The 24,489-nt window shown below is 43.7% G+C and overlaps 1 protein-coding gene across 1 annotated transcript in view; it reads right to left on the bottom strand.

The window, feature by feature from the left end:
• LOC311128998 (semaphorin-5B-like) overlaps positions 1–24,489 on the bottom strand; it is a 267,133-nt gene that overhangs the window by 119,145 nt on the left and 123,499 nt on the right. Inside the window, exon 5 of the mRNA XM_084161231.1 lies at positions 20,377–20,422. Within this exon, the coding sequence (XP_084017357.1) occupies positions 20,377–20,422 (46 nt within the window). The remainder of the gene's footprint in view (positions 1–20,376; positions 20,423–24,489) is intronic.

Here is a 24,489-nt window from a genome sequence, read left to right as displayed (position 1 = left end):
CGCGCTCCAACGAAATCTTCCTGTGGTCCATCTTCAGTTTCTCTGAGATCATTTCCCCCACTTTGTCCTCAGACTCTGTCCAGGTCTCATGTGGAGATTCTGCAATCCCACCGGCTTTGGTCTTGGTCATGGTAGCAACGTAGGCTACGCTGATACTCTCCGCAATTCCAGACAGGGCAGGTCGCAGGGAAGATGGACACATCAACAAACAGTAGGGATATACATAGCCACAAGCCCGGGAAAATCCGCGGTCCCTGCCACAAGGGCTAACTGCGTCGCGGGCTGCGTTCAAGCCCTCAAGAAAACTCTGCTAACTTGATAGGCAGCTAACAGTGGCAGCTAGGCTAGCTGAAACCTTTGAAAATCCTGGCCCTTAGAAGACCAGCAAGTCACAATATGTTAGTTTGTGAAGTGAATAGTAATGCCTATCAGAATCCAGACAGATAAAGACTATCTAAACTGGAACAACCATCTCAGTATTGGGTGCAATAAATCCAACCCTTTACAGATTGGAGTAGTTTAGAAATGTTTTTACCAGGTCAATCAATGTGCATGAGGAAACATAGATATTAAAACAAACTATTCTAAAAATCAACCTGCAACAAAACATGCTGGGAAATATGATTTCCACATCTTTTTCACTCAGAGAGATAAAGGAAATTAACTGAATAACAACAGCATGCGATTGAAAATATTTCTTGAATAAAATGTAATGTTCAGTTGTGCTGAAATGTAGGTAAGGTTAAAGACATTCCTAACACTGATCTAAATAAAAGGCATGGAAAATCACATCAAATTCGAATGACTAAATCTTGGGAGATATACAGTGGCTTGCGAAAGTATTCACCCCCCTTGGCATTTTTCCTATTTTGTTGCCTTACAACCTAGAATTAAAATCCATCTTTTGGGGGGGTTGTATCATTTGATTTACACAACATGCCTACCACTTTGAAGATGCAAAATGTTTTTTGTGTGTGAAACAAACAAGAAAAAAAAAAGAAAAAAAAAGAACTTGAGCGTGCATAACTATTCACCCTCCCCAAGTCACAACTTTGTATAGCCACCTTTTGCAGTAATTACAGCTGCAAGTCTCTTGGGGTATGGCTCTATAAGCTTGGCACATCTAGCCACTGGGATTTTTGCCCATTCTTCAAGGCAAAACTGCTCCAGCTCCTTCAAGTTGGATGGGTTCCGCTGGTGTACAGCAATCTTTAAGTCATACCACAGATTCTCAATTGGATTGAGGTCTGGGCTTCGACTAGGCCATTCCAAGACATTTAAATGTTTCCCCTTAAACCACTCGAGTGTTGCTTTAGCAGTATGCTTAGGGTCATTGTCCTGCTGGAAGGTGAATCTCCGTCCCAGTCTCAAATCTCTGGAAGACTGAAACAGGTTTCCCTCAAGAATTTCCCTGTATTTAGCACCATCCATCATTCCTTCAATTCTGACCAGTTTCCCAGTCCCTGCTGGTGAAAAACATCCCCACAGCATGATGCTGCCACCACCATGCTTCAATGTGGGGATGGTGTTCTCGGGGTGATGAGAGGTGTTGGGTTTGCGCCAGACATAGCGTTTTCCTTGATGGCCAAAAAGCTAAATTTTAGTCTCATCTGACCAGAGTACCTTCTTCCATATGTTTGGGGAGTCTCCCACATGCCTTTTGGAGAACACCAAACGTGTTTGCTTATTCTTTTCTTTAAGCAATGGCTTTTTTCTGGCCACTCTTCCGTAAAGCCCAGCTCTGTGGAGTGTACGGCTTAAAGTGGTCCTATGGACAGATACTCCAATCTCTGCTGTGGAGCTTTGCAGCTCCTTCAGGGTTATCTTTGGTCTCTTTGTTGCCTCTCTGATTAATGCCCTCCTTGCCTGGTCCGTGAGTTTTGGTGTGCGGCCCTCGCTTGGCAGGTTTGTTGTGGTGCCATATTCTTTCCATTTTTTAATAATTCAATGATGGTGCTCCGTAGGATGTTCAAAGTTTCGGATATTTTTTTATAACCCAACCCTGATCTGTACTTCTCCACAACTTTGTCCCTGACCTGTTTGGAGAGCTCCTTGGTCTTCATGGTGCCGCTTGCTTGGTGGTGCCCCTTGCTTAGTGGTGTTGCAGACTCTGGGGTCTTTCAGAACAGGTGTATATATACTGAGATTATGTGACAGATCATGTGACACTTAGATTGCACACAGGTGGACTTTATTTAACTAATTATGTGACTTCTGGAGGTAATTGGTTGCACCAGATCTTATTTAGGGGCTTCATAGCAAAGGGAGTGAATACATATGCACGCACCACTTTTCTTTTTTCTTTTTATTTTTTTCACTTCACCAATTTGGACTATTTTGTGTATGTCCATTACATGAAATCCAAATAAAAATCAATTTAAATTACATGTTGTAATGCAACAAAGGGTGATGAATACATTTGCAAGGCACTGTAGGTGTTCTCCTGGTTGGAAACTGACTGGAAAAAGCTGACTATCATGTTTAATCTTGCATTCTAAACGCGTGTGTTTAAGAAGAGAACACTTATTGGCAAATCTAAATGCCTAATGTTGAAGTTTTAAACACTGAGGTTATATACACATGTCACATTTCATGGTTTTACTGCATGACACCATCCAAATGGAAACTAAAATAGGAACGCAGATGAAGGAAGCTTCCTCTCTCTTTCCTTCTCCCTCTCCCTCTCGCTCTCTCTCTCTCTCTTTCTCTCTCATTACTTTCTTTCTCTCCCTTCTTCTCTCTCCTTCTCTCCTCTCCTTCTCCCTCTCCTGCTCTCTCCCTCTCTCCTTCTCCCCCTCTCTCTCCCGCTCTCTTCTCTCTGCTGTGTGTTTAGTGTGGAGCTGGCAGACTACATCACAGAAACACACTCTCAGCAGGGGCCAAGAGGACAGAGTGTGTGGGTGTGACTCAATCAGAGAATCCCATCTCCCATCTCCCACCACATCCCTCCCCTACGGAGAGAGGATGAAAGAATGAGCGAGAGAGAGCGAGCAAAGAGTGAGTGAAATGTTCCAGGAAAGGAGAGCACTGTCAGATGTTCAGGCTCCTTGTCTTACCCAAAAATGATGCAGTGATCCCACACAGTGTGTCTGTGTGTGTGTTGATGACAAAGGAGATCATTAATTCTCATACACTCCCCACCACACCTACCAGCTCGGTTGGTGGTATTTACAATGTTGTTTGTGCTCCACTGGTTGCCCTTTTCTCATGGCAACAGATTTTGCTGCTGTGATTGCACACTGCGGTTTTTCACCTAACAGATATGGGAGTTTATCAGCGATCGATTTCTTTGCTAATTCTTTGTGGGTCCATATGATCTGTGGGAAATATGTATCTCTAAGGTGGTCATACATTTGGCAGGAGGTTAGGAAGTGCAGCTCAGTTTCCACCTCATTTTGTGGGCAGTGTGCACATAGCCTGTCTTCTCTCGAGAGCCTGGTCTGCCTATGGCGGCCTTTCTCAATAGCAAGGCTATGCTCACTGAGTCTGTACATAGTCAAGGATTTTCTTAATTTTCAGTCAGTCACCGTGGTCAGGTATTCTGCCACTGTGTATTCTCTGTTTATAGCCAGACATCATTCCAAATTGCTCTGTTTTTTAGTTGATTCTTTCCAGTGTGTCAAATTGTTATCTTTTTGCTTTCTAATAATTTGGTGTGGTCTAATTGTGTTGTTGTCCTGGGGCTCTGTGGGGTCTGTTTGTGGGGTGTTTGCCTACGGAGCTGTGAGGGGAACGGCACCTCCGTACCTCCGTACCTTCAGGCTCTGATCAGTCCCTACACCCAAACGAGGGCACTGCGTTCATCCACCTCTGGCCTGCTGGCTCCCCTACCTCTGCGGAAGCATAGTTCCCGCTCAGCCCAGTCAAAACTGTTCGCTGCTCTGGCACCCCAATGGTGGAACAAGCTCCCTCACGACGCCAGGACAGCGGAGTCACTCACCACCTTCCGGAGACATTTGAAACCCCACCTCTTTAAGGAATACCTGGGATAGGATAAAGTAATCCTTCTACCCCCTCCCCCCTTTACTCCAACCCCCCCCCCCCCCACCCAAAAATAAATAAATAATAATAATTCTAAAGTGGATATCCCACTGGCTATAAGGTGAATGCACCTATTTGTAAGTCGCTCTGGATAAGAGCGTCTGCTAAATGACGTAAATGTAAATGTATTTGAACAGAGCCCCATAGCCAGCTGGCTGAGAGGACTCTTCTCTAGGTTCATCTCTCTGTAGGTGAGGGCTTTATGATGGAATATGTAGACATTGCTTCCTTTTAGGTGGTTGTAGCAGGCATCGTCCTAATTCTGTTCTGCATGCATTGTTTGGGGTTTTGCGTTGCACATATTTTTACATTTCAGTCATTTAGCAGACACTCTTATCCAGAGCGACTTACAGTTAGTGAGTGCATACATTTTCATACTGGCCTCCCGTGGGAAACGAACCCACAACCCTGGCGTTGCAAGCACCATGCTCTACCAACTGAGCTACAGGGGACCACACAAAGTATATTTTTGCTCAATTGGGTGTTTGTCCCATTTTGTGAATTATTGGTTGGTGAGTGGACCACATACCTCACAACCATAGAGGGCAATGGGTTCTATAACTGATTGAAATATTTTTAGCCAGGTCCTAATTGGGATGTTGAGTTTTATGTTCCTTTCGATGGCGTAGAAGGCCCTTCTTGCCTTGTTTCTCAGATTGTTCACAGCCTTGTGGAAGTTACCTGTGGTGTTGATTTTTAGGACACAATAGGTGTAATTATTTGTGTGCTCTAGGGCAATGGTGTCTAGATAGAATTTGTATTTGTTATCCTGGTTACTGGACCTTTTTTGGAACCATTATTTTTGTCTTACTGAGATTCACTGTCTGACAGAATCTGTGCATAAGATCTAGGTGCTGTATAAAAAATAAAAAATAAAATGTATGCACTCACTAACTGTAAGTCGCTCTGGATAAGAGCGTCTGCTAAATGACTAAAATGTAAAATGTAAAATGCTGCTGTAGGTACACCTTGGTTGGGGACAGAAGCACCAGATCATCTACAAACAGTAAACATTTGATTTCTGAGTCCACCCCTTGGCCCTGAGGAAAGAAATCTGTGTGTTTATTTGCCAATTTTAACTGCACACTTGTTGTTTGTGTAAATTGATTTGATAATGTAATATGTTTTCCCCCAACACAGCTTTCCATAAAAAATATTTTTTGACATCAACAAAGCATGAGAAGCCTTTGCTTTTGTTTTGGTTGGTTTGTTTGTCACTAAGGGTGTGCAGGGTGTATACGTGGTCTGTCGTACAGTATTTTGGTAGAAAGCCAATTTGACATTTGCTCAGGACATTGTTTTCACTGAGGAAATGTTGGAGTCTGCTGTTGATGATAGTGAAGAGGATTTTTCAGAGATTGATGTTGACTCAGATTCCACTGTAATTATTTGGGTCAAACTTGTCTCCTCTTTTGTGGGTTGGGGTGATCAGACCTTGATTCCAAATATTGGGGAAGATGCCAGAGCTGAGGATTATGTTGAAGAGTTTAAGAATAGCAAATTTGAATTTGTGGTCTGTATATTTATTTTCATTTAGTATACCATCAACACCACAGGCCTTTTTGGGTTGGAGGTTTTGTATTTGGTCTTGTAGCTCATCCAATGTAATTGGAGAATCCAGTGGGTTCTGGTAGTCTGTAGTAGCTGATTCTACGTTTTGTAAATTATCATGTATATGTTTTTGCTCTTGGTTCTTTGTTATATGTCCAAAAAGGTTGGAGAAGTGGTTTATCCTAACGTCTCCATTTATGATAGATAGCTCTTCGTGTTGTTGTTTGTTTAGTGTGTTCCAATTTTCCCAGAAGTGATTTGACTCAATGGATTTTTCAATCACATTGAGCTGTTTTCTGACATGCTGTTCCTTCTTTTATTTTACAGTATTCCTGCATTGTTTTAGTATTTCACCATAGTGAATGTATAAGCTACGGTTTTCTGGGTGGGTGGCTCTCTCTCTCTCTCTCTCTCTCTCTCTCTCTCTCTCTCTCTCTCGTTCTCTCGTTCTCTCGTTCTCTCTCTCTCGTTCTCTCGTTCTCTCGTTCTCTCTCTCTCTCTCTCTCTCTCTCTCTCTCTCTCTCTCTCTCTCTCTCTCCTCTGATGGCCACTGTATTTATCCCCTTCGCTCTGTCTCTCCCTCTCAATCTCCCCTTTCTCTCTCCTCCACGCTTGCCTGCCCACTAATGTCCATGACAGGTGTTCTCCCAGGTGTCTGTTTGAATGGCCTGGGCCCGCCTTCAAAGCCAGAATCAGCACTTCCCCCTCCTCCCAACCTTCTCCCCCCAGCACAGGGAGAACTAAAAGGTCTGTCCTCCCCCCTCTTTCCTCTCGCGTCTCTCCTTTTTTCTTCACCCTTCTCCCCAGCACAGGGAGAACTAAAAGTCCTCACCCCTCTGTCCTCCTTCATCTCTCCCCTTCATCTCTCCTGACAGGACTGGCGTGTTTGGCATGGGGAGGTGATCTCCGTCACTGGGCTGAGCTGACTCTCTCTCTCCCTGTTCCATTATAGTCCTCTAAACAACACGCAGGGTGACTCTAATAGCATCACAGAGAGAGAGGGGGAGAGAGTGAGAGAGGGGGAGAGAGACAGAGAGAGAGGGAAATAGGGAGGGAGGGAGGGAGGGAGGGAGGTCGAGAGAGAGAGAGAGAGAGAGAGAGAGAGAGAGAGAGAGAGAGAGAGAGAGAGAGAGAGAGAGGGAGGGAGGGAGGGAGAGATAGTGAGAGGAGGTAGAGAGAGAGAGAGAGAAGGGGGGAGAGGGAAAGAGGGAAAGAGGGAAGGAGGGAGGGAGAGAGGAGATAGAGAGAGAGAGAGAGAGAGAGAGAGAGAAGGAGGGAGAGAGAGAGAGAAGGGGGGAGAGGGAAAGAGGGAAGGAGGGAGGGAGAGAGGAGATAGAGAGAGAGAGAGAGAGAAGGGGGGAGGGAGAGAGAGAGAGAGAGAGAGAGAGAGAGAGAGAGAGAGAGAGAGAGAGAGAGAGAGAGAGAGAGTATGGACGCTCAAAAGGGATGTGGTTACAGTGAATCGGTCAGCTTTGATAAAGACTGGGCTGCCATCAAAAGGTATGAATAGGTCTGCTCTGACTGAATACTGAATTGTGGTTGTTACTCCAGTTACTTCTCAATCAATCAAAGACTAATTTCAACTAGAGGAGAGCAGGTAATGTAGACTCACTTTCACCCCATTTCAATACCTGACCTCCATTTCAGGTCTGTGTGATTGTGCAGATTGTGTAGGGCTGAAGCCAGCCAACCCTGTGGTCCCCAGGACTGGGTTGGATCGCTCTCTCCTGCTGCTGTGTATGGTTCAGGCTAACAGGCAAGCAGGCAGGAGGAGGAAGAGGAGGAGGAGGAAGAGGAGGAGGAGGAGGAGGAGGTGTAGAGGCCTTCCATCTCGTTCATCTGTTTAGGCATGCTGGCAGGCTCAGATCCTCTCCTCCTAACTGGGCAGCAGCAGTGTTCTGTGCTCATCGATTTGGGCCCTGGCGCGCCTAGTGACACCTCCAGTTAGAACAGAATGAAGAAGGAGCCGCCTTGTTTATCCCCCAGCTCAAGACAAGCCAATAAAGTGTGTGTGTGTGTGTGTGTGTGTGTGTATGTGTGTGTGTGTGTGTGTGTGTGTGTGTGTGTGTGTGTGTGTGTGTGTGTGTGTGTGTGTGTGTGTGTGTGTGTGTGTGTGTGTGTCTGCGTGCATGCATGCCAAGCAAGTGGGGTACAGATGTTGAAAGACATGGTTAAGTCTGTGTGGTGACATGCTTTCATCCATCCATCCATCTCAGTGCAGAGAAACAGGCCGTAGTACTGTAGAATCAGATCAACATACAGCATTCACTCATTTCACTTAAACTCTCTCCTATTTGTCCATTAGTTAGACCTGGGTTCAAATAGTATTTGTCTTCTTTCAAGGACTTTGAGTGTTTGATTGAGCCTTGCTGATGTGCCAGATGGACGGGGTTGGACACTTCTGGAACTATTCCAATGGTTCCATCGCGCCAGGCAAACTCCGGTAAGTACAGTAGGAGCAATAAAGCCCTTTTGTGGGGAACAACTCATTCTGATTGGCTGGGCCTGGCTCCCCAGTGGGTGGGCCTGGCTGCCAAGTGGGTGGGCCTATGCCCTCCCAGGCCCACCCATGGCTGCGCCCCTGCCCAGTCATGTGAAATCCACAGATTAGGGCATAATTTATTTATTTCAATTGAAGAGTTCCTTATATGAACTGTAACTCAGTAAAGTCTTTGAAATTGTTGCATGTTGCGTTTATATTTTTGTTCAGTATATATTTGAAGTGTGTCTGTAGCTTGGATTCCATCCAATTGGCGACAGATTTTAATGTGAATATTCTCAAAACTGCATAAAGAAAATATGCACATTTTCCTACCAGTGGTGTGTTTCCAAAATCAGTGTGTGATGACATTTTAGTAATTTAGCAGACACTCTTATCCAGAGCGACTTACATTTAGTGAACACACCTTTTTTCATACTTTTATTTTTTTACATCCCTGCTGGCCATTCCCTCCCCTACCCTGGACGACACTAGGCCAATTGTGCGCCGCCCATGAGTCTCCCGGTCGCGGCCAGCTGCGACAGAGCCTGGATTCGAACCAGGATCTCTAGTGGCACAGCTAGCACTACGATTCAGTGCCTTAGACCACTGCGCCACTCAGACGTAGTAATAGTTTTGTCACAAAAACTGTTAAATAGAAAATGTGCCCACTCTGGTCTTGGCACGTGCTCTCTAGCCAACAGTTCACAGATACAGTGCAGGGAGGCTGTGCTGATATGCTAGTCTACATGATGAAATTATGGATAAGAGCGAGAATATTTGTATTTGTCAAATGGTAGTCAAGCATCGATCATCATGTCACCAGAATCAGACCCCCGATATTTATTGGAAAGGAGCATCAAGATCGGCCGTGCACTTTCATCATAATTCATTTAATCTGTAGCCTAATAAACTGCATGGTTTCCCGAGTCGTAGTGGGAGGACCACACATCATATAATCGTGTGACTCCTAGCCAGCCAACCGCAGGGCCAGACGGATTACCAGGACGTGTACTCCGAGCATGCGCTGACCAACTGGCAAGTGTCATTTTCAACCTGTCCCTGGCTAAGTCTGTAATACCTACATGTTTCAAGCAGACCACCATAGTCCCTGTGCCCAAGAACACTAAGGTAACCTGCCTAAATGACTACCAAATCGTAGCACTCACGTCTGTAGCCATGAAGTGCTTTGACTCACATGGCTCACATCAACACCATTATCCAAGAAACCCTAGACCCACTCCAATTTGCATACCGCCCCAACAGATCCACAGATGATGCAATCTCTATTGCACTCCACACTGCCCTTTCATACCTGGACAAAAAGAACACCTACGTGAGAATGCTATTCATTGACTACAGCTCAGCATTCAACACCATGGTGCCCTCAAAGCTCATCACTAAGCTAAGGACCCTGGGACTAAACACCTCCCTCTGCAACTGGATCCTGGACTTCCTGATGGTCTGCCCCCAGGTGGTAAGGGTAGGTAACAACACATCTGCCATGCTGATCCTCAACACGGGGGCCCCTCAGGGGTGCGTGCTGAGTCCCCTCCTGTACTCCCTGTTCACCCATGACTGCATGGCCAGGCACGACTCCAACACCATCATTAAAGTTTGCCGAACGACACAACAGTGGTAGGCCTGATCATCGACAACGATGAGACATCCTATAGGGAGGAGGTCAGAGACCTGGCCGTGTGGTGACAGGATAACAACCTCTCCCTCAATGTGATGAAGACAAAGGAGATGATTGTGGACTACAGGAAAAAGAAGAGGACCGAGCACACCCCCATTCTCATCGACGGGGCTGTAGTGGAGCAGGTTGTGAGCTTCACGTTCCTTGGCGTCCACATCACCAACAAACCATCATGGTCCCGAGTGGCGCAGTGGTCTAAGGCACTGCATCGCAGTGCTAGCTGTGCCACTAGAGATCCTGTTTTGAATCCAGGTTCTGTCGTAGCCGGCCGCGACCGGGAGACCCATGGGGCGGCGCACAATTGGCCCAGCGTCGTCCAGGATAGGGGAAGGAATGGCCGGCAGGGATGTAGCTCAGTTGGTAGAGCATGGCGTTTGCAACGCCAGGGTTGTGGGTTCGATTCCCACGGGGGGCCAGTATAACAATTAAAAAAATAATGTATGCACTCACTAACTGTAAGTCGCTCTGGATAAGAGCGTCTGCTAATGACTAAAATGTAAAATGTAAATGTAAATGTCGAAATACACCAAGACAGTCGTGATGAGGGCATGACAAAGCCTATTCCCCCTCAGGAGACTGAAAAGATTTGGCATGGGTCCTCAGATCCTCAAAAAGTTATACAGCTGCACCAACGAGAGCATCCTGACTGGTTGCATCACTGTCTGGTATGGCAACTGCTTGGCCTCCGACCGAAAGGTACTACAGAGGGTAGTGCGTACGGCCCAGTACATCACTGGGGCCAAGCTTCCTGCCATCCAGGACCTCTACACCAGGCGATGTCAGAGGAAGGCCCTAAAAATTGTCTAAGACTCCAGCCACCATAGTCATAGACTGTTCTCTCTGCTACCACATGGCAAGCGGTACAGGAGCACCAAGTCTAAGTCCAAAAGGCTTCTCAACAGCTTCTACCCCCAAGCCATAAGACTCCTGAACAGCTAATCAAATGGCTACCATTTGCATTGTTCCCACCCCCTCTTTTAAGCTGCTGCTACTCTCTGTTTATTTTCTATGCATAGTCACTTTAACTCTACCTACAGTGGGGAAAAAAAGTATTTAGTCAGCCACCAATTGTGCATGTTCTCCCACTTAAAAAGATGAGAGAGGCCTGTAATTTTCATCATAGGTACACGTCAACTATGACAGACAAAATGAGATTTTTTTTCTCCAGAAAATCACATTGTAGGATTTTTTATGAATTTATTTGCAAATTATGGTGGAAAATAAGTATTTGGTCAATAACAAAAGTTTCTCAATACTTTGTTATATACCCTTTGTTGGCAATGACAGAGGTCAAACGTTTTCTGTAAGTCTTCACAAGGTTTTCACACACTGTTGCTGGTATTTTGGCCCATTCCTCCATGCAGATCTCCTCTAGAGCAGTGATGTTTTGGGGCTGTCGCTGGGCAACACAGACTTTCAACTCCCTCCAAAGATGTTCTATGGGGTTGAGATCTGGAGACTGGCTAGGCCACTCCAGGACCTTGAAATGCTTCTTACGAAGCCACTCCTTCGTTGCCCGGGCGGTGTGTTTGGGATCATTGTCATGCTGAAAGACCCAGCCACGTTTCATCTGCAATGCCCTTGCTGACGGAAGGAGGTTTTCACTCAAAATCTCACGATACATGGCCCCATTCATTCTTTCCTTTACACGGATCAGTCGTCCTGGTCCCTTTGCAGAAAAACAGCCCCAAAGCATGATGTTTCCACCCCCATGCTTCACAGTAGGTATGGTGTTCTTTGGATGCAACTCAGCATTCTTTGTCATCCAAACACGACGAGTTGAGTTTTTACCAAAAAGTTATATTTTGGTTTCATCTGACCATATAACATTCTCCCAATCCTCTTCTGGATCATCCAAATGCAATCTAGCAAACTTCAGACGGGCCTGGACATGTACTGGCTTAAGCAGGGGGACACGTCTGGCACTGCAGGATTTGAGTCCCTGGCGGCGTAGTGTGTTACTGATGGTAGGCTTTGTTACTTTGGTCCCAGCTCTCTGCAGGTCATTCACTAGGTCCCCCCGTGTGGTTCTGGGATTTTTGCTCACCGTTCTTGTGATCATTTTGACCCCACGGGGTGAGATCTTGCGTGGAGCCCCAGATCGAGGGAGATTATCAGTGGTCTTGTATGTCTTCCATTTCCTAATAATTGCTCCCACAGTTGATTTCTTCAAACCATTCAGTCTTCCCAGCCTGGTGCAGGTCTACAATTTTGTTTCTGGTGTCCTTTGACAGCTCTTTGGTCTTGGCCATAGTGGAGTTTGGAGTGTGACTGTTTGAGGTTGTGGACAGGTGTCTTTTATACTGATAACAAGTTCAAACAGGTGCCATTAATACAGGTAACGAGTGGAGGACAGAGGAGCCTCTTAAAGAATAAGTTACAGGTCTGTGAGAGCCAGAATTCTTGCTTGTTTGTAGGTGACCAAATACTTATTTTCCACCATAATTTGCAAATAAATTCATTAAAAATCCTACAATGTGATTTTCTGGATTTCTTTTCCTCAATTTGTCTGTCATAGTTGACGTGTACCTATGATTAAAATTACAGGCCTCTCTCATCTTTTTAAGTGGGAGAACTTGCACAATTGGTGGCTGACTAAATACTTTTTTTCCCCACTGTACATGTACATTTTACCTAAATTATCTCGACTAAGCTGTGCCCTCGCACATTGACTCTGTACCGGTACCCCCTGTATATAGCCTCGCTACTGTTATTTTACTGCTGCTCTATTTTTTACTTATATATTTTTTACTTATTTTTCTTAAAACTGCATTGTTGGTTAAGGGCTTGTAAGTAAGCATTTCACTGTAAGGTCAACACCTGTCGTATTCGGCGCATGTGACAAATAACATTTGATTTAAATTTACTTCGATATGATGGTTATTATATCAATATTTGAGTATAAAGGCGTTTCCACTGCCACACTAAAATATCCCACCATGTCAAGCGAACAAATTATCTGTCGGCATTCATAAAATTGTACGGAAACTTATTTTATTTATTTTTTGATACGGTATGACTTTACTCGCATAAAAACTGTGGATGGAAACGTGGTTTGTGATGTACAGTGTCTAGGGCTACAATACTTAGACAGGTCCCACATCACCACATGAGCCTTCTCTACCTGATGCACTGTAATCCCACAGTAGACCCTTGTAACAGTAGCTACCTCCATATAGACATCACACCACCAAACACTCACTCTCTTTCTCCACCCCACCACCATCCTAGGAGCTGAAAACACTCCAGTCCCAAAACCCCAGAATCAATACCAGGAAGCCAACTGCAGCCAGGAGAGTTAAAGAGAGGAGCTGCAGAACAGATGAGTAGAGAGAAGAGGAGAGAGGTGGAGAGGAGGCGGAGAGGAGGAGGAGAGAAGGAGAGGCGGAGAGAGGCAGGTCTGGGAGCCCAGCGGAAGAGAGGAGCACTGGCTGTAGATGGTTAAGTGTCGGTTGTTAAAGACCACTGGACATGGTTGGGTAGGTTACTTTCTAAATGTAATCCATTACAGTTACTAATTACCTGTCCAAGATGGTCATCAGTAACGTAATTTTTGGATTACCCAAAAGCAATAACGTAATCGGATTACTTAAAGAGCAACTTTCATGAAAACATTTTTTCATCAAAAACCAGATGCTTTAGGCTTAGTTATAGTGAAACACGTCAATGCTGGTCTTCATTTTGACAGTTCGCCAAAGTGATATATTTTGGTCTTTTAGTAGTAAATCTAGCTCTTTTTGCCTCTAGCAGTTCAATTGAATTTGTGATGTAGAGGCACCTTGAGAAGGTTCCTCTACGTCATCTCAAGGAAGGGATTCGGTATGAAATACACTCCCTTCTAGATGTGCTGGGTGGTACCACCTCAAGGCTCACTATAAAAGCAGGTGACAGCGCGCTTTATTTGGCAATGGTCTTGGTAAATGGAGTGTGCCAATACATTTTGCATGATGCTTCCTTGAATAGACTACTGACGTTACACAAAATTCAAAAGGCAGTTAGGCACATTTCCGCATATGACTAAATTCAAAGGTTTTGATTACCGTTTCATACACATCTATGTGCTTTTACGAAGAAAAATAATCATGTAGGCTATGAGGAGCTACATCTTTCTTAACAAGAAATAGATGACAATGGTGGTCATGTCAAATCATTGTATTTTTTCTCAACTGCTATGACTGATTGGTGGCACAGTATGCTAAGACAGTTGGCTCATTGTTGTGAGTTTTAATACCACATGGGGAAGATATACAGTGGGGAGAACAAGTATTTGATACACTGCCGATTTTGCAGGTTTTCCTACTTACAAAGCATGTAGAGGTCTGTAATTTTTATCATAGGTACACTTCAACTGTGAGAGACGGAATCTAAAACAAAAATCCAGAAAATCACATTGTATGATTTTTAAGTAATTAATTTGCATTTTATTGCATGACAGAAGTATTTGATACATCAGAAAAGCAGAACTTAATATTTGGTACAGAAACCTTTGTTTGCAATTACAGAGATCATATGTTTCCTGTAGTCTTGACCAGGTTTGCACACACTGCAGCAGGGATTTTGGCCCACTCCTCCATACAGACCTTCTCCAGATCCTTCAGGTTTCGGGGCTGTCGCTGGGCAATACGGACTTTCAGCTCCTTCCAAAGATTTTCCATTGGGTTCAGGTCTGGAGACTGGCTAGGCCACTCCAGGACCTTGAGATGCTTCTTACGGAGCCACTCCTTAGTTGCCCTGGCTGTGTGTTTTGGGTCGTTGTCATGCTGGAAGACCCAGCCACGACCCATCTTCAATGCTCTTACTGAGGGAAGGAGGTTGTTGGCCAAGATCTCGCGATACATGGCCCCATCCATCCTCCCCTCAATACGGTGCAGTCGTCCTGTCCCCTTTGCAGAAAAGCATCCCCAAAGAATGTTGTTTCCACCTCCATGCTTCACGGTTGGGATGGTGTTCTTGGGGTTGTACTCATCCTTCTTCTTTCTCCAAACACGGCGAGTGGAGTTTAGACCAAAAAGCTCTATTTTTGTCTCATCAGACCACATGACCTTCTCCCATTCCTCCTCTGGATCATCCAGATGGTCATTGGCAAACTTCAGATGGGCCTGGACATGCGCTGGCTTGCGCAGGGGGACCTTGCGTGCGCTGCAGGATTTTAATCCATGACGGCGTAGTGTGTTACTAATGGTTTTCTTTGAGACTGTGGTCCCAGCTCTCTTCAGGTCATTGACCAGGTCCTGCCGTGTAGTTCTGGGCTGATCCCTCACCTTCCTCATGATCATTGATGCCCCACGAGGTGAGATCTTGCATGGAGCCCCAGACCGAGGGTGATTGACCGTCATCTTGAACTTCTTCCATTTTCTAATAATTGCGCCAACAGTTGTTGCCTTCTCACCAAGCTGCTTGCCTATTGTCCTGTAGCCCATCCCAGCCTTGTGCAGGTCTACAATTGTATCCCTGATGTCCTTACACAGCTCTCTGGTCTTGGCCATTGTGGAGAGGTTGGAGTCAGGTGGACAGGTGTCTTTTATACAGGTAACGAGTTCAAACAGGTGCAGGAGGTAGAACAGGAGGGCTTCTTAAAGAAAAACTAACAGGTCTGTGAGAGCCGGAATTCTTACTGGTTGGTAGGTGCTCAAATACTTATGTCATGCAATAAAATGCAAATTAATTACTTAAAAATCATACAATGTGATTTTCTGGATTTTTGTTTTAGATTCCGTCTCTCACAGTTGAAGTGTACCTATGATAAAAATTACAGACCTCTACATGCTTTGTAAGTAGGAAAACCTGCAAAATCGACAGTGTATGAAATACTTGTTCTCCCCATTGTATATAGATTTTTTCAAATCCTTAATTTGCAGTATTCATCCCCTGCCCACACACTTCTAATTCTGAAAAGTGAAAGCATACAGTGGCTTGCGAAAGTATTTACCCCCCTTGACCATTCCAATACATTTAAATGTTTCCCCTTAAACCACTCAAGTGTTGCTTTAGCAGTATCCTTTTTTTTTTTTTTTTTGGGGGGGGGGGGGGGGGGGGGGTGGATCAGCTTAATATTGCAGATAGATTGTATCTTCTATCAATGTAATTGTCTGCATCACTTCCAATCCCCCATGTTTTTTATATATATACTCCCCTTTATTACTTTTCAACCCCGCCATCCTTTCCCTACTTGGAGTTAATTAGTGAACAACAATGCCCAGGCCTCTACTTCCGGTCTATACTTACTATCTACACCTTATGGACACAGTTAATTTTACAATAATTATATTATATATAATTATATTATATATATATATATATATATATATATATATATATATATATATATATTTATTTATTTTTTTTAATTTTTTTTTTGCTCCTGAACTTCTTCTACTCTCAACCTCTCTGATCATTTTCATGATGTCCATCCGGTTTGCTTCTATATGCCATATCTTTCTAACTGTGCTCTTTCCCAAAAGCTCCCAACATACAACCTATATACTTATTATGGACACAGTATGCTTACATTATTAGCTATCTTTGTTATTATTTGTTGTTATTTGTTATTAGTCCCATCCTTCAACTCTATTCAATACCTCCCATCTATCTCTTAACACCATCCATATAGGATTTCTATTTGCCATATATATTTCAACCGTACTGTGATGTTTTACAAAAGTTCTGAACCTTTCTATTGTCATTGCTTCTACAGATTGTGAATTATTATTTTTTTTTTTTTGCTAAAAGTATTATTAGATTATTGATCGATTGACTATGACTTTTCAGATCACCCAGTAATGCTATCAGCAAGGTTAGCTCCAGCTAAATATTGCAATCCTTTAGCCATTCCTGGACCTGTGTCCAAAAACAAGCTACAAATGGACAGAACCAAAACAAATGATCTAATGATTCTGTCTCTTCACAGCAAAATCTGCAGAGCTGGGAAGATTGTATCCCCCATATAAATAACATTCTATTGGTAGCAAGAATTTTATATAATAATTTAAATTGAAAGATTCTAATTTTTGAATCCGGTGTCGTTTTGCGTGTCAGTTCATAAACACTATGCCATGGGATCGGTACGTCAAAAATCTCTTCCCAACTATTTTGCAATCTATATGGGACGGCTGTCAATCCTTTGGTCCTTAAGTGAAACTGATATACTTTTTTATTTATCACAGTTTTCCTTAACCAATTATGTTCTTTAATGCAAGGCCGACAGACAAGTTCCTTACTTTCTCCCCCTTCCACTTTCCTCTTCCACTTTTGCGGTAAGGCTGCAATTATTTGGTTGTAATTTTGGGTAGAGCAGACATGTCCATATGTTTTTGTTAGCTGCATGTGCGACATAACTCCACCAGTCCTACCGATGATATCATTTACGAAGATTATACCTTTTTTAAACATTCTGTCAAAAAATAAAGTTTTTTTGTCAATTAGTATATTTGAATTTAACCACAATATTTGTTGCATTATTTGTTCTGTCGTTTCTGGGGGATTAAATTGAAATTGCAACCAACTTTCTATGGCTTGTTTTAGAAATAGTGATATTTGGGAGATGATTTCCTTTCAAATAACTGCAAATGAGTTGTTGTAATCTGAATAAAGGGAAAAAGGCCTTTCTTGAACATTGGGTGAGACAATCTTACTAATTTGCTTGAGAACCAGTTCGGATTCAAGTATAACTTTTGTATGACTGAAGCTTTTAGTGATAGGTCTAATGCTTTACTATTTAATAATTTCTGTCCTCCGAATTCATATTCATTATATAAATATGCCCTTTTAATTTTGTCTGGCTTGCCGTCCAAATAAAATTGAATATTTTTTTCTCATATAATTAAAAAACTGTTCGCTAGGCGTAGGCAAGACCATAAGCAAATAGGTAAACTGGGATAATACTAAAGAGTTAATCAGGGTGATTTTTCCACAAATTGACAGGTATTTTCCTTTCCATGGTAGTAAGATCTTATCTATTTTTGATAACTTTCTATTAAAATTTATTGAAGTGAGATTTTTTATTTCCTTTGGGATATGTATTCCGAGTATATCCACATCACCATCAGACCATTTTATTGGTAAACTACATGGTAATGTAAAAATTGTATTTTTAAGTGATCCAATACGTAATATAGTACATTTGTCATAATTTGGTTGTAATCCAGAGAGGTTAGAAAATGTATCTACATCCTCTATGAGGCTGTGGAGTGATTCTAGTTGTGGATTTAAAAGAAAACATGAATCATCAGCGTACAATGACACCTTTGTTTTTAAGCCCTGGATTTCTAATCCTCTGATATTATTATTGGATCTGATTTTAATAGCTAACATCTCGGTGGCCACAATAAATAGATATGGCGATAGTGGACAACCTTGTTTCACTCCTCTTGACAGTTTAAAACTTTAGGAGAAATAGCCATTATTTACTATTTTACACCTAGGGTTACTATACATGATTTTGACCCATTTTATAAGAGATTCTCCAAAATTTTAATGCTCCAGGCATTTATATATAAACCCCAGTCGAACTTAGCAGTATCCTTAGGGTCATTGTCCTGCTGGAAGGTGAACCTCCGTCCCAGTCTCAAATCTCTCGAAGACTGAAACAGGTTTCCCTCAAGAATTTCCCTGTATTTAGCGCCATCCATCATTCCTTCAATTCTGACCAGTTTCCCAGTACCTGCCGATGAAAAACATCCCCACAGCATGATGCTGCCACCACCATGCTTCACTGTGGGGATGGTGTTCTCGGGGTGATGAGAAGTGTTGTGTTTGCGCCAGACATAGCGTTTTCCTTGATGGCCAAAAAGCTCAATTTTAATCTCATCTGACCAGAGCACCTTCTTCCATATGTTTGGGGAGTCTCCCACATGCCTTTTGGCGAACACCAAATGTGTTTGCTTATTTTTTTCTTTAAGCAATGGCTTTTTTCTGGCCACTCTTCCGTAAAGCCCTGCTCTGTGGAGTGTACGTGTTAAAGTGGTCCTATGGACGGATACTCCAATCTCCGCTGTGGAGCTTTGCAGCTCCTTCAGGGTTATCTTTGGTCTCTTTGTTGCCTCTCTGATTAATGCCCTCCTTGCCTGGTCCGTGAGTTTTGGTGGGCGGCCCTCGCTTGGCAGGTTTGTTGTGGTGCCATATTCTTTCAATTTTTTAATAATGGGTTTAATGGTGCTCCGTGGGATGTTCAAAGTTTCTGATATTTTTTTAGAACCCAACCCTGATCTGTACTTCTCCACAACTTTGTCCCTGACCTGTTTGGAGAGCTCCTTGGTCTTCATGGTGCCGCTTGCTTGGTGGTGCCCCTTGCTTAGTTGTGTTGCAGACTCTGGGGCCTTTCAGAACAGGTGTATATATACTGAGATCATGTGACAGATCATGTGACACTTAGATTGCACACAGGTGGACTTTATTTAACTAATTATGTGACTTCTGAAGGTAATTGATTGCACCAGATCTTATTTATGGGCTTCATAGCAAAGGGGGTGAATACATATGCACGCACCACTTTTCTGTTATTTATTTTTTTGAATTATTTGAAACAAGTAATTTTTTTCATTTCAATTCACCAATTTGGACTATTTTGTGTATGTCCATTACATGAAATCCAAATAAAAATCTATTTCAACTACAGGTTGTAATGCAACAAAATAGGAAAAACGCCAAGGGGGATGAATACTTTTGCAAGGCACTGTATAACTAGGAGAGGGGTCACTCTGGTAGTAGTTGTAGGTTTTTATACAGTATTCAAGACCAATCTGTGAGTTGATTTGACCATTGGAAAAAGAGCTACTGTGTAAATACTGCAATGTGAGTTGGATTGAATTAATCTTCATTTTCAAGGTGATGATTGCACTTTTCTGCCCAAGACAATACTGCAATAAATGTGAGTCCACATTTATTTTGCGCCCCATGGGGGATTCAAATTTACACCGCAAATGGCAATAGATGTCTGCAACTAAGTGCCTTACCACTGTGAGCTAACTGTCCAGAGCCATATTTGCTTACGATGCACATCATTTTATTATCAGAGCTTGATAGTGGACTATATTTTAGTGAGAAAGTGTTGTGATCAGGTACAACTATCTTTACCCACCCCAAATTAATATTAATGAGCAATTCCCCCCACCCACTACTTCTCACCTGAATGCATGTTTCGAAAATTTGAAGGGGTAAGGGCAAAGGCTGAAATTGGGTTTGAGTGTTACCCTTTAAGAGGCATTAAAAGACGACAAAAAGGATCCATCAAATGCATTTGGTGTGTCATCATAGTGGCCTCTGACTTGTGGTCAGACTCGTTCAGGTGGAACTAACTTAAACTTGCGCCTTTTTTGAATGCTGAATTTGAATGTCATTGAGAAACAGAAAGGTGTCATAATGTAGTTTTTCGCAAACATCCTTTCGGAATTTAAAAGTATCTGTAATCTGAGTACAATATTTTTGATGGCATAACTGATTACAGTTAGAGGTTTTTTGTAATCAGATTACATGTAATCAGTTACTCCCTAACCCTGCCACTGGACTACACATGCACATGCGCACGCGCACACACGCACACACACACACACACGCACACACACACGCAGCAGCAAGAGAAGAGAGGAGGTGGGAGGTGGACTTATCTTACCTGGATGAGAGACACATTGTTGAGACTCAATCTGAAGAGGAAGTTTCTGTGTAGAAATGACAGAGAGGAAATAACAGTTATACACAGTTATAAACAGTTAATAAACAGTTAATAAACATTTAGTTTGCATGGCAGTTATATGTGTTTTCTGTTACAGTGAGTCAGAGCTAGCACCACAGGTCCTGTCCTGTTCTTCTACTAATCTCACTGCAACTCCCCTCCATGTCTCCGACCACTACTTTGTATCCTTTTCTCTCTCGCTCTCCTCCAACACTACTCACTCTGCCCCTACTCAGATGGTAATGCGCCATCGCAACCATCGCTCTCTCTCTCCCACTACTCTCTCCTCTTCCATCCTATCATCTCTTCCCTCTGCTCATCCTTCTCCCTCCAATCTCCTGATTCTGCCTACTCAATTCTCCTCTCCTCCCTTTCTGCATCCTTTGACTCTCTATGTCCCCTATCCTCCCGGCCGGCTCGGTCCTCCCCTCCATCTCCGTGGCTTGATGACTCATTGCGAGCTCACAGAACAGGGCTACGGGCAGCCGAGCGGAAATGGAGGAAAACTAGACTCCCTGCGGACCTGGCATCTTTTCACTCCCTACTCTCTACATTTTCTTCATCTGTTTCTGCTGCTAAGGCCACTTTCTACCACTCTAAATTCCAAGCATCTGCCTCTAACCCTAGGAAGCTCTTTGCCACCTTCTCCTCCCTGCTGAATCCTCCTCCCCCTCGCCCCCCCTCCTCCCTCTCTGTGGATGACTTCGTCAACCATTTTGAAAAGAAGGTTGACGACATCCGATCCTTGTTTGTTAAGTCAAATGACACTGCTGGTCCTGCTCACACTGCCCTACCCTATGCTTTGACTTCTTTCTCCCCTCTCTCTCCAGATAAAATCTTGCGACTTGTGACGGCTGGCCGCCCAACAACCTGCCCGCTTGACCCTATCCCCTCCTCTCTTCTCCAGACCTTCTCTGGTGACCTTCTCCCTTACCTTACCTCACCTCGCTGATCAACTCATCCTTGACCGCTGGCTATGTCCCTTCCGTCTTCAAGAGAGCAAGAGTTGCACCCCTTCTCAAAAAACCAACACTCGATCCCTCTGATGTCAACAACTACAGACCAGTATCCCTTCTTTATTTTCTCTCCAAAACTATTGAGCGTGCCGTTTTTAGCCAACTCTCTTGCTATCTCTTTCAGAATGACCTTCTTGATCCAAACCAGTCAGGTTTCAAGACTGGTCATTCAACTGAGACTGCTACTCTCTGTGTCATGGAGGCTCTCTGCACTGCTAAAGCTAACTCTCTCTCCTCTGCTCTTGTCCTTCTAGACCTGTCTGCTGCCTTTGATACTGTGAACCATCAGATCCTCCTCTCCACCCTCTCTGAGCTGGGCATCTCCGGCGTGGCTCACTCTTGGATTACGTCCTACCTGACCGGTCGCTTCCTACCAAGTGGCGTGGCGAGAAGCTGTCTCCGCACCACGTGCTCTCACCACTGGTGTCCCCCAGGGCTCAGTTCTAGGCCCTCTCCTATTCACGCTATACACCAAGTCACTTGGCTCTGTCATATCCTCACATGGCCTCTCCTATCATTGCTACGCAGACGACACACAACTAATCTTCTCCTTTCCCCCTTCTGATAACCAGGTGGCAAATCGCATCTCTGCATGTCTGGCAGACATATCAGTATGGATGACGGATCACCACCTCAAGCTGAACCTTGGCAAGACGGAGCTGCTCTTCCTCCCGGGGAAGGACTGCCCGTTCCATGATCTCGCCATCACGGTTGACAACTCCGTTGTGTCCTCCTCCCAGAGTGCGAAGAGCCTTGGCGTGACCCTGGACAACACCCTGTCGTTCTCCGCTAACATCAAGGCGGTGACCCGATCCTGTATGTTCATGCTCTACAACATTCGGAGAGTACGACCCTGCCTTACACAGGAAGCGGCACAGGTCCTAATCCAGGCACTTGTCATCTCCCGTCTGGATTACTGCAACTCGCTGTTGGCTGGGCTCCCTGCCTGTGCCATTAAACCCCTACAACTCATCCAGAATGCCGCAGCCCGTCTGGTGTTCAACCTTCCCAAGTTCTCTCACGTCACCCCGCTCCTCCGCACACTCCACTGGCTTCCAGTTGAAGTTCGCATCTGCTACAAGACCATGGTGCTTGCCTACGGAGCTGTGAGGGGAACGGCACCTCCGTACCTTCAGGCTCTGATCAGTCCCTACACCCAAACGAGAGCATTGCGTTCATCCACCTCTGGCCTGCTGGCTCCCCTACCTCTGCTGAAGCACAGTTCCCGCTCAGCCCAGTCAAAACTGTTCGCTGCTCTGGCACCCCAATGGTGGAACAAGCTCCCTCACGACGCCAGGACAGCGGAGTCACTCACCACCTTCCGGAGATATTTGAAACCCCACCTCTTTAAGGAACACCTGGGATAGGATAAGTAATCCTTCTACCCCACCCCTTACCCCACCCCCCAAATAATTGTAAAGTGGTGAATGCACCAATTTGTAAGTCGCTCTGGATAAGAGCATCTGCTAAATGATGTAAATGTAATGTAAATGTCCCAGAGTGGTGTGGCGAAAAAAATACCTGGGCCCATAGTTTTTCCTGATCTGGTAACCTAACCAGGTAAAACTCTGGACCTTACACAATATGAAGTGATTCATCTGTTGTAAAAAGGTTTAATATTGGCCTGGCTGGCTCGAACTGCAATTTTCCGTTTAATCTGATTGGTCAAGACACGCAAAGAGCCTGCAGCAGCACTCGGATGTGAAGGACAGAAAAATTGTGGTGAGTTGACAAATCATTAGGAAAATCGTTCTAAGAAAACAGCACTTTGCCCCTCTTTTTAACGCTTTGCATAAATATATTTTATTAAACTAAATAAAAAGAGCTATGACAAATGATGCCTCGCCACACGTTTTCTGGCAGCTGCAGCGAGTTCAGCTGAGGGAACTGATTAATTGCAGTCAGATAACAACTCTCTGGAGCTAGTCGTTGTTTCAAATAGTCCAGCTGCCAAATTCCAGACCAGTCCCTATCCAACAAACCTCAACAAACTACTTAAAGAGCAATAAACAACTTCTCTGGTAGAAAACGACCGTATGTGGCATCGATATTAGTCAGAAAAATGTATTCTAGTGTCAAAATTGACTACAAAGTGTAAATAGGATAATTTGGTTATAAAGTCATTGTTATCCAAAACGGAGATTTGCGAGATAATAATAATAATAATACTAATAATAATAATAATAAGCCATTTAGCAGACGCTTTTATCCAAAGCGACTTACAGTCATGCGTGCATAATTTTTTTTTTTTGTGTATAAGTGGTATTTCACGGAATGAAGGGTACCATAACAGTTGGGTTGTGTTTATTTCAATCCTGCCCACAGCTGGCAGTACCCAAGTAATCATCCATTCAGAGAGCAACTATGGAGTGAGATAGCTGCCAAAAGATTGAATGTATGTATAGTAAATTGTTAGGATTGTAAGAAAAGCCATGCTTGAAATGTAAATGTTAAATTAGATCTGTAAACGTACAAACCCTATGTTACGACTATGAATGAACATTTACACGTTCAATTCTTACTTCACATCTCCCTTTTCTCAGTTACAGATCTTTTTTATGCATACAACCTTTTGTCAGTATTGTGGCATCTGCAAAGGACATGAACCGAACTTAGCTAGTCGAAGTTAGCTAGTCAATCAAGCAACTCTAGCCCAGACATTAGAGTTACTCTGCAGCTTCCGGTTTCATTTCCAAAATAAAAGTCTAGAGCTTGTTTTAGAACTGCATTCAATAACTCCGTTACACCAGTAGATGGCGTAGTATAGGCTTGGGCCTTCAGCAAATGACTTGTGTGAGAATGATAAAGATAGCCTTGTCTAGAATAACCGCCTGACCTGCAGAATCTAATGTAAATATGATTTAGGCTAGGCCTATTCCGCTATCTAAATATGCCATGCTATTGTGTGTTATTTAATGGCCTTATAATTGCATAATTTCTTTTTATAGCTGCGTGGGGCTAATGTGGTGATCATGTAACCTAATGAATCACACTTTTTCCAGTATTTGGGAGCATGGACTGTAGGCCTTATATTAGG

The sequence above is a fragment of the Coregonus lavaretus genome (genome assembly GCF_964263955.1).
Source record: "Coregonus lavaretus genome assembly, chromosome: 5".
Taxonomy (NCBI): Eukaryota; Metazoa; Chordata; class Actinopteri; order Salmoniformes; family Salmonidae; genus Coregonus; species Coregonus lavaretus.
Note: the sequence above shows the minus strand (reverse complement) of the source record. Positions and strands in the feature narration are given on the sequence as shown.